This window comes from Truncatella angustata (assembly GCF_020726525.1).
Source record: "Truncatella angustata strain MPI-SDFR-AT-0073 chromosome Unknown BKA67scaffold_1, whole genome shotgun sequence".
NCBI lineage: Eukaryota > Fungi > Ascomycota > Sordariomycetes > Amphisphaeriales > Sporocadaceae > Truncatella > Truncatella angustata.
Genome location: NW_025763381.1, coordinates 881,121 through 894,702, shown reverse-complemented (window position 1 = coordinate 894,702; position 13,582 = coordinate 881,121). Strand labels below are relative to the sequence as shown.

General features: G+C 47.5%; 4 protein-coding genes across 4 annotated transcripts; 3 read left to right on the top strand and 1 right to left on the bottom strand.

The window, feature by feature from the left end:
- Positions 1 to 592: 592 nt before the first annotated feature.
- On the top strand, positions 593 to 2,355 carry BKA67DRAFT_665996 (cytochrome P450; the record flags this gene model as incomplete). The annotated part of the gene is made up of 4 exons (XM_046108585.1): positions 593 to 950; positions 1,008 to 1,456; positions 1,526 to 2,085; positions 2,187 to 2,355. The coding sequence occupies 4 exons, from the start codon at positions 593 to 595 to the stop codon at positions 2,353 to 2,355; spliced, it is 1,536 nt and encodes a 511-aa protein (XP_045963279.1).
- A 427-nt stretch (positions 2,356 to 2,782) lies between these two features.
- BKA67DRAFT_652398 (O-methyltransferase-domain-containing protein) lies at positions 2,783 to 5,579 on the bottom strand (the record flags this gene model as incomplete). The annotated part of the gene is made up of 4 exons (XM_046106159.1): positions 2,783 to 3,099; positions 3,174 to 4,031; positions 4,757 to 5,217; positions 5,275 to 5,579. 4 exons carry the CDS (start codon positions 5,577 to 5,579, stop codon positions 2,783 to 2,785), a joined length of 1,941 nt encoding a protein of 646 aa, XP_045963278.1.
- Positions 5,580 to 6,915: 1,336 nt separating this feature from the next.
- BKA67DRAFT_543709 (Alpha/Beta hydrolase protein) lies at positions 6,916 to 8,106 on the top strand. The gene has a single exon (XM_046101205.1). It carries the CDS (start codon positions 7,067 to 7,069, stop codon positions 7,991 to 7,993), a length of 927 nt encoding a protein of 308 aa, XP_045963277.1. The 5' UTR covers positions 6,916 to 7,066; the 3' UTR covers positions 7,994 to 8,106.
- A 1,162-nt stretch (positions 8,107 to 9,268) lies between these two features.
- Positions 9,269 to 11,257, top strand: BKA67DRAFT_685727 (uncharacterized protein). The gene is made up of 4 exons (XM_046109008.1): positions 9,269 to 9,815; positions 9,889 to 9,938; positions 10,126 to 10,931; positions 11,003 to 11,257. Exons 1-4 carry the CDS (start codon positions 9,476 to 9,478, stop codon positions 11,193 to 11,195), a joined length of 1,389 nt encoding a protein of 462 aa, XP_045963276.1. The 5' UTR covers positions 9,269 to 9,475; the 3' UTR covers positions 11,196 to 11,257.
- The last annotated feature ends 2,325 nt before the right edge of the window (positions 11,258 to 13,582 follow it).

Here is a 13,582-nt window from a genome sequence, read left to right as displayed (position 1 = left end):
ATTAGAGATTGAAGTTCCCGATAAGTTCCCTAGTATAAATGTGGACGAACCCGGCAGCATTCCTGGTCAAAAGGCCCGCGCAACGAACGACGTGAGGTCCAATCGAATCCTTGTACGCACAGTTGGGAGCACCTGTGAGTAAATATAGAGTATAACTCCCCACATTATTGAATCCAACCCCCCTTCCACTCTCAGCCAGAGAATATTGGAATACACTGATCTTATGCTCCCACGTTCATGAAGTGCTGAACGTTACATGTGGGACATTGGATAAACGTAGATTTTGGAACTTGGAAGTTATTGAAAAAGCTACATTCACAAGCGGACAGTGATATATAGACCACATAACTTCTCATTTATTATTTACTGCAGTTTAATTTCAAACGATCAAACGAATCAAGTTTATAACAAATATGACCGTCACTATAAAATTGCGCACGACAAGTAGTTCTTTGTTTTCAGATGAACGTGTAGAGAAAAGCTAGCCAACTTCGTTTATATCAGGAACGTTCCCATCTTCATTTCATCTGCTGATTTAAACCATTCCCGGGAGCCCTGTTTAGCATCATTAGGTCGAGTCACATCTGTAGACATGGAGTATTTGTGGCTTAGAGGTGACATCAGGTCTCTCCTCGGCCAGGCTTTAGTATGGTTTCCGATACTTCTTGTATCTTTATACATTCTCAAAGCCATATACCGAATCACTCTCCACCCCTTGGCGAGATTTCCGGGTCCAAAGCTCACGGCGATGACACGATGCTACGAGGCTTACTATGAGGTCTTCGCAGATGGCACAGGCGGCAAGTTCGGCGAAAAGATTGAAGAATGGCACAGGCAGTATGGTCCCATCGTGCGCATCAATCCCTTTGAACTCCACGTGAATGATCCGGAGTATTTCGACGAGCTATTCAACTTCAATGCGCATCTTTGGAAACGAAGCTTTGCCATAGGTACAAAAGAGCCTCTTTGGACCTCTTATTGAGCAGCATGCTAACATGTGAATGAAGATAATCTCGTCCATACACCGTCTTCAACACAGCATAAGCAGCGTCGACAGGTCCTACAGAACTACTTTTCACAGCAGAAGACAAATCAAATGACGTACATTGTGCGTGACAGGATACAGGCCCTGTGTAACCACCTCATCTCACATAAGGGCAAGGGCGAGCCAGTCAAGGCATCACTGATGTTCCGAGCTATGACCACCGATATTATCTGTGAGTATGCATTTGGGCGACATTGGGGATTTGTTGAGGACCCCGAGTACAGCGAGGGATATTTCTCGGCAACGCAGAATACGTTCAAGAACATCTACTTTTTTCGCGAATACCCTATAGTAAACAACATAGCTCTCGGCCTCTCGGCCCTACCCGACTGGCTATTCCCCAAAGGTAGTCTAAAGAACGTCACACTATGGGCAGAGGCAAGTTTCAAAAGCCTTATCATCGATTCAATGGTCGCCTAACGCTTGAGTTGGAACTTCCAGAAATTGAGACAACATACGGAAAAAGCTATGATGCACGAGATCCGCCATGAAAAGGACGAAGGGAGCCCACCCACAATTTTTGAGGAGTATAAGACCAACAAGCTGCCACCTGAAGAGAAGACTCCCAATCGTATCTTCCAGGTGGCCCTGATGGTCATGGGTGCGGGCGCGGGCACGCCAAGCTATGTGCTTGATATTGCCACGTACTATATTCTGGCAGACCCAGCCATTCACGATCGCGTCAAGGCGGATCTTGCCAGCGTGTGGTCTGATCCAAAGGCCCCGGCGCCAGAGGTTGCTGTGTTGGAGGGTTTACCGTTCCTACGCGGCTGCATCAAGGAGGCACTACGTCTGGCGCTCGGACCTATGGCTCGGCTGCAAAGGCTCAATCCGCATGAAGAGATGCATTTCCAGGAATGGCTAATACCGAAGGGAACGCCTATCGGCATGACGCATCGGTTTATCCATCATAATCCAGACATTTATCCCGAGCCGTTCGAATTCAGGCCCGAGAGGTGGATGCAGGGCGAGAAGTCCAGGGAGCTTGAGAAGTACCTGGTAACCTTCTCTAGGGGGTCGCGGCAGTGTCTAGCCATTCCGTAAGTTCGACAACGCTCCCCCACTGCTTTTGGTTTGGTTCCCAACTTGTGACACGCCGACACTGTAATATAGCCTGCCGTCAACTAACAGTATACAATAGCCTAGCATACGCTGAGCTCTATCTATGCCTAGCCACATTAATCCGAAAGTTCGACCTCCAACTATATGAGACGGACCGCGCCTGCGTAGATCCAAGGTACGACTATTTTGCCCCATTTCCAGAAAAGCATGACCTATCCAATGAGCGAGTACGCTTTTTGGTGCAGTAGTGGGAACCGTCAATTATAAACATCAATGCTAAGCGGGACGGCGACAACGAGATTTCTTACAGCTCATGATGCTGCGTCGAGGAAATGCTAGTGGGAATCTTTGTTATACACGCCGGAACATGATATACATTATCACTTAAAATATCACTAGAGAGAAACTCATTTCCAGCATACAAATGTATGTAAATAATATTTAAGGAATTACTCGGCTTGATAGTTTCTTCTTCATAGGGTATTAATTAACTCTACCTGTTTGCATATTCTTCACTTCCATATTATTCTGCTTCATGGCCGTTTACACATGAACTTTATATAGAGAAGATACCGTCTTACCCAAGTCTGAATGTATGTCTACCTGAGACATCTAGTCACTGCAGAAACTTTATGTATCTGAACTCGCGTCATTTGCCCCACCGGCTCCATTTACCTAGGTTTTTGCAAGACGAGTCTCGAGCAGCCGGTCTGTACCAAAGCCTTTCCACACATTTCTGAGTTCCAAACCAGAAGCATCTAAAACCTTGATCCACTGCTTCTCTGACCTTTCTTTCCCACCCATATTCATCATTGACATATCCATACAGATGATAGGAAGCTCACTTTCACCCATACTCGCCGGGACCATCATTTCGGAGATGAGGAAGACAGTGTCTTCTTTCGCAGCTGCAATGAGATGCTTCAGAATCTCTACGCACTTATCGTCGGAGTAGTCATGGAGTACTCGGCGCAGATAGTATGCTTTGGCACCTGTGAGGGTTTTGTAAGCCAAGGGGGTTGATAATATTCATGCACATCGGAGGTCTGTTTACCAAGCCACTTACCTTTGACCGGCTGCGCCTCGAACATGTTGTGTGCCATGGCACGAACGCCCGAGGGAAGAAATCCCGACTTCTGCGCCTGCTTGATGGGATCTTCGAGGTCCTGCAGAATAAATCTTGCCTGCTTTTTCTCCAGCTCAGGGCTCGACTTGATGATGGCTCCGAGCGTGCGGCCTATGCCGCCGCCCACATCCACCAAAATCACTCGATCCGGCTCATCATCTGTGGCGAGCGAGCCGAAGTCAAAGAAACCAGTGGCAGGGAATTTCTTGTCCATGGTTGCCAGGGCCATTTGAAAAACCTCGAGTCCCCTCGTTTCGGCCATAATGTCCCACACCGTCCGGCCATCCTGGCCCCGGCTCCAAGTGAAAGGATTGTAAGCTTGGTCCGTTGGCTCCGTAAACGACCTTCGCTCAGTCATATATTGGTGCAAACGACCAAGTCCAGGCAAACAGTCATCATACGTTGTCTGGAACATCATGGCGGGGCCCATTGCTGCGCCATAGGACCGAGAGAGACGAGTGTGGGCTATCTTTCCTTCGTCGTTCTGCGTGATAAACTGCGTGATCACAAGCACTCGTAGCAGTCTCTCAAGCAGTGAGGATTGAATCCCGCTTTGACGAGCCAGAGCCTCAATAGATATGCTCCCTGACGACGGGATGCGCTGAAGGATCCCAAGGTGCAGGATTGTCCGCAGGCTCGTCAACGCGTACATGTTCCCAATCTGGGTCCTTGTGAAGTGCAGTGGTGAGGTCAGTGCCAGCGTGATCTCTCGCGCTTTGTGAAGGATCGCATCTCGTTCTGGGCTGGGCTCTAGAGCTGCAGTCGGCTTGTAATTATTGCAGGCTTCTGACAGCTCTGCTGCAAGTTTTGTTAATTGTTCAGGAACCATGGCTTCGTGAAGTAGTCATTTACTTTGAGATGTAATGCAAGAGCTCTTTTGTTAAGTTATAACACGAAAAGAGAGTTTTGTGGCAGCATTCATGTCTGCTATCAAAATCGGTTGCGTGTGGGAGTTTCACGTGACAGGATGGTTCCACCAATAAGCACGAGATCACTCCTAAATAATTACATGCCAAGAAATTTTCCGTTTATTTGAGTTTGGTTGTTCATATTGATTGGTGGTCCAATATTCGGGAGCTCTGCTGATAGCAAGTGCGAAGGTACTACATTGTGCTGAGGTAACTTGTGCATCGGCGTTGTCACTCGGTGAAACACCCGAAAAGTCGTCGATTTCTCAACTGTAGAATTTAAATAATTCATTTAGAATTCGGTGCTTCGCTTATTAATAGATATTCAGAATCATAATCTTAACTGAATGGTTTTAAAGATGGAGCTCGCGCGCTCAAAATGCCTCTCCTGGACTTTATACTCGATTTGGAGGTTGTATTCCCTGGCACGTGCTATGATCCGTTATACGTTCATGATTATCCTATGTATTTTAAAAAAAAAAAACAATATGCAAGCATCAATACTTTGTGACTAGTGTTTTGGCCTCGTTTGTGCTACTTTCCTCATTGCGAATGGACTATGTATAGTCACAATATGCTGCCTTGACACTGCTTTTATGCCAGCTTACGACTCACTCTTGAGCCATTCTTGAGTCTCCTTGAGGACTTTTCCAACAGTACTCGGGTCATCATCACCAGCCAAGGTATCTGGCATCTTCACCCCCTTCTGGGAAATGAACCATGCTAAATGTCGATAGCTCTTTCGGCCCTTGACAGATTCTCCGATCTCAGGCAACGTAGTAGTATTTGGGTCTACAGGCACCAGAGTGTCTCGGTTGTATATGGTCTCCCAGGAGCAGATCTTCCAGCCCTTACCCTCAACCTTCTCAAGGCGAGAGATCGTACGAGAGATGTTAGTCAAGTCAAGCTCACTGCCTTGGTGCTCGAATCGGTTGAGAGTCGTGTCTAGCCCAACAGCGACGGCTTTTGACCCTTGAACCTCAATATCCACAGCATCTACAAGATGGAGTATTTTGAGGCCAGGCGGACTGCTCATTTGTGAGAGGTTCATGAAACCATCGATGTTGCCCTGAAATCTGCCAAACATAAGCATTTCGTTGTGACGTAGCTGGTGTCTCTTGGGAAGTCCTTACGCCCCAACCTGTATGCGAGTCTTGGACGGGCTAGGATGGTAGCAGTTCCTCAGGTTCTGCCACTGGCGACAGTCTCTGTAATACCTCTCATTCTTCAAGAGCGAATTGATCTGGAATTGATCCAAAGCTAGCCGATCAGCGCTGTCCAGAGCAAGCGGTTGAGCTCGGGCTTCTACTGAACTATCCTTTTCCTTAATTAATTTCCCGGGCGCGCTCTCGTTGACGCGACTATCTTTATAGTCGACCCTTGAAAAGATCTTATAATAAAACCCAATGAGCCACAAGACAATATCTTGAAAAGCCATCTTAAAGAAATCAACTTTAGTCCAAGTAGAAGAATAGGCAATGATCAAGATGGCAACGAGGAAGACGCGACACGCTATTCTGGTGGATGTAAAAATACAAATATCATACTATGCAATGCGAATTTGCCATCTCCCTTAAAATAAGGAACTGTCAATATTTGAAGGCGTTTTTTTCCTGCTCCTAAATCCAAATATTCCACTATCTGTGTCGGCTTCTTCTGACAGGTGTTCCGCTTTACATGGAGCCAAACCCGGAAGAGGGGAGAAACAGAATGTTGCCCGGTAAATTTCAACCAACCGCGACCCATAGCGACCGGTTGACAACAACCGTGGCATAGCAGGAAGAATGAGGGGCGAGACTGCCTATTTACTAGCCCCGAAAAAGACGAGGTCACATAGCCCATGTCAAGATGAGCGCATCGGGGTCGACGTAGTATTCGCGGTGGCTCCACAGTATATTGATCCAGCTTGTCCACCGTGATGCAGACTCATGGCATATGTCTCGATCGTACGCGTCGCTTGCCATACCTACGATTTGGTATTTTGGTGCAGTGGGTCTTCAGTCAAGCTGGGGAAAGCAAGCTTACGTTGCTTGGCGGAAAAACAAGCTCAAAAATCTTTGGAATGGCGATACAGCAAGCTCCACCATGTCCGAACTAGCCCCCTGCATCCATGCTTTTTCAGCCGGGGTCTTCTCCAAACTTTGTTGGTCGACGCAAGAGCCAGTGGACTTCAGGCATGCAATGTGAGGTACTTTGAGGTCCAGACTCAAGTCTGACATGCTCCGGCGATCCTTTAGTGAAACAGCTGCGCGACGAGTGCATCCTACCAAGATTGGCGATATCCGGGACAGCGTAATCCCAGCGTAGGATCTAGGCCTTGGCCTCTGCTTCTAGTGGCCGCATTCAACTATGCTGCTGTAGGACGTCATATCAGCTCTTGTCGTGAAACTAAGGACATATCATGGCGATGTTTTGATTCCGTCTTACCAGTCGGTGCTTCATCATTGCCCCGCAGAATTTGGACCAGAATGCAAGCAATATGTGAGGTTATCAAGCCAGAGCGTTGCCCATTGTCGAACATAAGTCAAGAAACGCAGCAGACATGAAGCCTTACCAATGTATCCCGCGCCCTTTTATATTGAGAACACATCTTGGGAATCTGGGAATTCATCGCTCTATCTCCTGCAAATACATTTATGACGAAAATCTCGAGCTGAACTTGTGGTAAGTTGTAGCTCGCCACAATGGATCCTATCATATTGAAAGAGTATGACACGGTCGAGAAGATCAGCCAGCTGCTAGAGCCCGAGTAAGCCGTGACCGCATCTTATTTTATAGCTTAAAAGTGCTGACATAAATCGAGTGAGGAATTCACAACGGTAAGCTGTCTTAGATAAACACCTTTCTTGACGAATCTGCTCACAACTTGAGTAGTACGTCAAGGAGAATCCCGTGCAACTTCCGCCCATTGAGAATGTGGTTGGTATGCGCATGATCCGCAACCAGATGGAGGAGTGGATGAACGATCGCTACATGTCTACGACGCAAAGGATTGCAATGGCAGATGGCCATGAGAATGAAATGCGCATCTTCAAGCCCGAGAAAGTGCCAGGCTCTGGCAGTCCCCTCGTGATCCTTGTGCATGCCGGAGGTTTTGCAATGGGGACGACACATCAGATGTCTCCCTTTGCTCAAGGTATTTGCACGATGTATGGAGCGACTGTGGTGTGTGTGACACACAGACTAGCGCCTGAATATGTTTTTCCCACGGCACCTCACGACATCTGGGATTCGGTCAAATGGCTGGGCGCAAATGCTGCGTCTCTGGGTGCTGATCCAAGGGTCGGGTTTGTCCTAGGCGGTGTATCATCCGGCGCAAACCTGACGGCCGTGACCGTGCAGCGAGCTGTGAGGGAGGGTTTGTCTCCTGCACTGACTGGCGCATGGATGTGCATGCCATGCCTGTTGGATGAGAGGATTGTGCCGGCCGAGTATGCTGCCGTGTTCATTTCGCGCGAGCAATGCGCCGATGCGACTCTTGTAGACACTAAAAACCTCTACAGTGTGATTGAGACAGCGAAGCCCGATGTTCACTCACCGGACTGGTCACCATTTAATAGTGCAAACCCTCATAACGAGATGCCGCCAAGCTATATTCAAGTCAGCGGCGCAGACCCCATGAGAGATGACGGACTCATATATGAGCGCGTACTAAGGAAGGCTGGTGTCAAGACCAAGCTCAATGTCTACCCTGGCGTTCCTCACTGGCACTTCGGGTTCTTTCCGAGCCTTAGTGCCTCAAAGAAAGCTAATAGTGATGCGGTCCGTGGTATTGGATGGTTGCTGGGGCAGAGCACTGATGGAGAGGATGAGAACATACTCGGGGCTATGGCTCCACCTATGTGGACATGATGACAATGTGATTCAGTGTTACGTACTTGGTGAGCCAGCAGGCAATAATTGAACTTGGCTAGACCTGCTATAAAGCATACAGCTACACCTTGTATAAGACAGTTCGCGTTGCCCAATTATTGATCCTTGCTACTACGACCAAGTTCATGTCCATCGACCCAAGATAATTATAAGCTATTTGAAACAGACGAATCTGCCCATTTTCATGGCGTCACGATCGTGAAGGCTTGAAGGGAACTAAGGAATATTATCGTTGTCAAAATTGATGCTGCACAAGTTGAACCCCCACGAACAAATAGCTATTGGAAGTCAAACCCCAAAGAACACTGCCTTATCAATGAAAAGAATCGAGTTTAGGGCGGGTTGCCAGGGGGCTTGAGCCAGTTCAATCACGAGCCGTACCTCGAATGCTAATCAACTCAAACTGGGGTGACACCATTGATGCATGGTAGTCACATCTGCAGGCAGGGAAGTGATCCTTAAGCGACGTGAAACCATTGACTGCTTCTACTTACACTAGTAACGGCACCCAGGAGCCATTACCCAGTCTGCCGACTGGACCTATCGAAGGAGGGCCGGTGTTCTGGGTCCCCCTAATATATTTCCTTAGTACGTCGACTCCGATTGTATAGATCAAATAGATTACATTCGATCGGCAGGCTCAGGCAAAACCCCCGCTAACTACGCGCGGCCCAATATACAATACACGTGTGAATAAATTTTCTAGGGACGACTTGAGTGGTATCCGCATCCAGAGAATTGGTTCGCCCGAGTGGTAATTAGCGCGTGGCTGGTTCATTGCCGACTAGACTAGCCCCTAACCTAGGAAGTCGTGGACCGTTGGTTGATATTCGGATACCGAGAAAAGAAGTATCGAAGATGGCTTATTCCATTGATCAAAGTACACATATATCAATCGAGTCAATTGCTTGTAGCACAGCAGATCGCCTGGCTTAGATGCATGAATAAGCATAGCATGATGTACCTTGGATAGTCTAGCTACATTGTATATTCATGACTTTTACACTGGTCGCCAAGACTTCCAGCTGCCGGCAACCCCCTCTCCGTAGATGTCTTATCTTACATGACTATTATCTTACCGGGTGATTTTTAGTGGTAAATGCCTACTCTACCAGTGCTATTCTTAGCGATCTTAGTGCTCCAGAGTTCTTGCTTATAGCGTCTTATCCAGCGGGGTTTAGTGCCTCCATGCCTTGCAAGCAGTCCAGGTTCCCTGCAGCCGCGGACCGTTAGCAGCTGCTACTGTTGAACATGGTTCGACTAATTGGTAGTGACCTCCGTATGCACTTATCGTCTGTAGACTTTCTGGCCACCAGTGTGCCATTATAAGCGCTAGCCCCCGAGTATTTCGTGGTCGTTGTATATTGGCGTATTTAGTGCCTCTTGCCCACGCCCATAGATAATGGCCGAGAGACTAGACAGTTTGCCAATACTCGTCCAAGACTTCCAAGACTCCATTCAATGGATAACCTTCTTCTAGCCTCGGCGTCTGTGGGCCAGCAGAGCGGCGATGGGCAAAGTCACGCCGGTTTAACACATGGTGATACTTCGTTCTTTGATTTTGATCTTAGCGTATTTGAGTCACCGAACATCGAGGACATATACGCCGAAGTTCACAGGTCAATCGATCAAATCCATTCAATGGCCCTCAGCCAGACTGCGTTTGCTCCTGATCGGATCAAGGAGGAGAACAGCAAGGTAGTTGAGAAACTGTTCAGCCTGGAGCATGATGTCGTGCGGAGGTCGTCAACCACCCCTAACTCGTCATCGGCAGGCCAAAGCCTTGCAGTTGTTCACCCCTGTAAGTCATGGTCCGCACCCCTACAGACCAGTCTGTCGGGTTTTGTCACGGAGCACAAGACTTACTTAACAAGTATCCATGAACACGCCAAATAATTCCTGGATAGACACCAGCCCTCTGGATGTAAGTTGTCCTGGATTCCCACACATCGCGACGGATTTCATGTTTAAACAGTGCTTCTTCAAAAAAGGGCTCTGCGACACGGGCGCATAATAAGGATCGTGGCTCCGATTTGAATCCCGTCATCAAAACATGCACAGGTCCATGAATGGGCACACGAGTATCTCATCAAATACTGACCGTGATGCAGGTTTCTCAGTATCCTTCGTTCTTCAATGGTTTCGACGGTGGCACGGCGGGAACACCCGCAGTCAATAGCCAGCCATCGCCACCTGCTAGTGAGCATAGTCATACATCTCGGGGTTCTCCGACACTGAGGCCGCAGGCTCGGCCGAAACGACGGAAACTCTACCCACGAGGCAAGGACTCGAAAGAAAAGTCCGACGCGCAGCCTGATGATGCTACCTGCGTCTTGGCAGTCCTACTTCGTAACAGCCCCAAGCTGGCTCAGAAGTTCCTGGAGATTGGGAAGCCGGAGATTGTAGCTGAGGCCGAAGAGTTTGCCATGCAGTTGCAGGATCCAAAATATCGTGGAGCTTCTCAGTCCCTGCCTGAGCCGTACAGCTTCCCTGGCATGTCTCACATACGTGATGGCTCAGGGTTTCTACGGATGCTTCCCAAGCTAGCGCTTGCTATCGAGTGCAATATATTTGGAGAGCAGAACCACAAGATCAAGAAGAGGATAGCCATGGCCCACTTTTACCACGCATACACCCTAGCACAAGAAAACCCCCAGACATTTCTCTCCTGGTGTGACGAACACCAGATATCAAAGTCTATGTTACCCAAGGGCAACCACAAGTCAATGGTGCAGCACCGTTTTGCGGACCTGATGTTTCCCCCGGACCAGAAAAAGTACGAAGGGGCCGACTGGCGCAAAACCAGAATTAGCAAGATCCAAGTATGGAGAAAGAGTGGGAAGCACTGGGCCAAACTAATCATGCGTTTTGGACATGGCATTCTCCTGCTTATACCACCGTCTGTGACAGATGAAGAGTGAGTCCTCCGGGGACCTCCAATCTAAGCCAAACCGCTTGTAGGACTACTGCTAACACTGTTTTACTTAGTCTGAGGGTAGCTCATGACGATGAGATGGCTGCCATCCTAGATCTCATAGAGTCGCGCGAGCATCTTTTCGCAGACGCACTCCGAAAGGCCAATGAGGCTTTTCGCTCACAACCTTTGGTAGGCCAGGAACGCCAGCTGATTCAAGGGCTAGGTGAGTCCGAGCGAGCTGGCTGGGATCACTTGTTGAACTAAGTTCATAATGCACGGCGACATGATGTCTTAGAATCTGCAGAAAGCCTTTTCTATTTACACCCAGTGCATATAGATGCACACGCAGTTGTAGTACTGAAACGTCTAACCGTCATACATGTGGCCACCTGTCATCCCATATCACAAGATGGCGCCCGAGTTGTATCAAGTATCATAGTGTATTAACTTCCAGGCTATTCCATTTTATCGTTAACCTCACTTTATCAAGCGGTTGTGGCCCTTGTAAATTTTTGTGGCCGACCACTTTGCATGTATACCCGCTCAGTGGGCGGCTTATATTCTTTTTATCGCAACTTCGGGGCTAGTTATGCACATGTTACCATCATAATTCTCCCCATTCTCTGTGTAAGGGCACATTTGAAACCGTAGTTTCCTTCGCTACCCTTCAACTCGCTCCTTTTGAATGATATATCAACAGACTTTCTCACGCAGAGGTCCGGGGTGGCCCGCAGATACTCGCATAGCCGACGATAGTGTGTCTTCTACATTTGGAGATGCTGTATAATGTAAGTGTAATGTTACCGCGACGTGGAATTGGATCAATTGCACATTTGCCGAATACGTGTTAACTTACGCAAACAAAATGTCGCTAGACTGCCCCAAGGCGGGTATCTCGGAGATTTATCATGCAGCCGCTTGAGGGTTGTTGGTATTCTTCCAATGACCCAGCTTTGTTTAAACCCAATGAAACCAACTGATCGTTGGTGGGTGAGCTGCAGATGCACTTCGCCTTGGCAATTTGAAGCCAGTTATTTGAAATAGTTTCCCTAGATGAGGATACATCGGCTTATATGTCGAGTCTTAGATGCAGCTTACTAGGTCAGCCTTAGTGCCAGCAGCGACAGAAGTTCGGGATGTAGTTCAGCGTCGAGTCAGAAACTAGTGTGGAATAGGACATGGTCTGGTAAGCTCAACGATGTGGTTTCGCGACATGCATATAGGTTTGAACCGGGAACAGGAAGACAGGGGCTTGCCAAAACGTTGAACTAAGAACAAGGATTTCCGTAATTTTGATCTTGAATGCAAGGCTATTTGAATGGTTCATGACAAGTAATGTAACTCTGACCTAGTTTGTCATAGAATACTTCTCAAGCTTGGAATAACTCATTTCACGGCCGCAACGTGAAAATTCTGCTCAACACAAGGCAACCCTGCTGTGTTAATCATTGGCTGTTAATTCCAAATCGCGGTTAGTACGGTAGTCACCTGACGATTATGGAAGCTTGTTGACAATAAGCCTTCGGCTTGAGTAAATAATAATTGATCATTCTGTAATATTTCCTGAACGCTAGTAATTTTGGCTGGTCGTGCGTATTGATTTAAAATCGATTTGCACCGGAAGACACATGATATAAAGAACATGAGGGAGAATAGGGTTGTTTGATGAATGTTGTCGGGGACAGATCTGTTCGGATAGTGCCACGGCGTTTCAATTTGTATAACCCGGCCAATCGCAATCTCGCAGATCGAGCAAGCACGCTGAAGCAAAGAGTCTACGCAGTTTCGTACTCGAACTGAGGGATGGAGTCGATAAAGTTCGGCTTATCTCCTCATCAATCGTTACATGAAATTGTCATATGTAAAATTATTGTCGATTCGAATTGAACACTGGAATATAATGCTCAATGTAGACTATGTACACTAAATACTTTAATAACAAAAACGTCATGGTAGACGATAGAATAAGCCAATAAAGGGATGATCGAGTCAATACTCCAGCTATGGGAGTCTGTCGCTGTGGCAGGAGTTTCAAAAAGGGATGGCACCAACCGTGTGTGCAAAAGTATGATTGGGCCTCTGCAGCGCGGCAATTGGTCCCAACACACCCAGGCTTCGACAAAACGGTCACTAGTATGTGGCTGACTGGGTCTGATGTTGTTTGGGACATCTATGGGTGATATAATAGAGTACGGATCGGTGGCGCATACAACCTTGAGGTTTATTAAGGTTAAGTTACGGGTACCTTTAAGTTGTCTTAGATTGATATAATACACATGAGCCTAGCCTAAAATGATCCACTACGTCCTCCAATTAGGAAGCTGGTAATCGAACATCGGAAAATATGAGTAATCATGGTGAGTTTGTAAATTGTTCGATCTGTTAACGTTAGTGCATTACTTTATGTTCCATCCGCTTACTTTCCCAGCAAACAGTCCGTCCTCGGGTTAAGATTGTTCTCATGGTTGAGCTCATGAGACTCTAGGGCCCTTACGTGGACGTAAAATCACCTAGGCTTAGTCTTGACACAAGCACCTATTTATGAAGTAACCGGTTAGTGTGTTGATGCGCTTTCGTATGACTACCCGCGCGCAGCTACAATCATTTTGAACTAAGAAATGTCTCTTTGTGATTGGTCATGTTGTCACTTA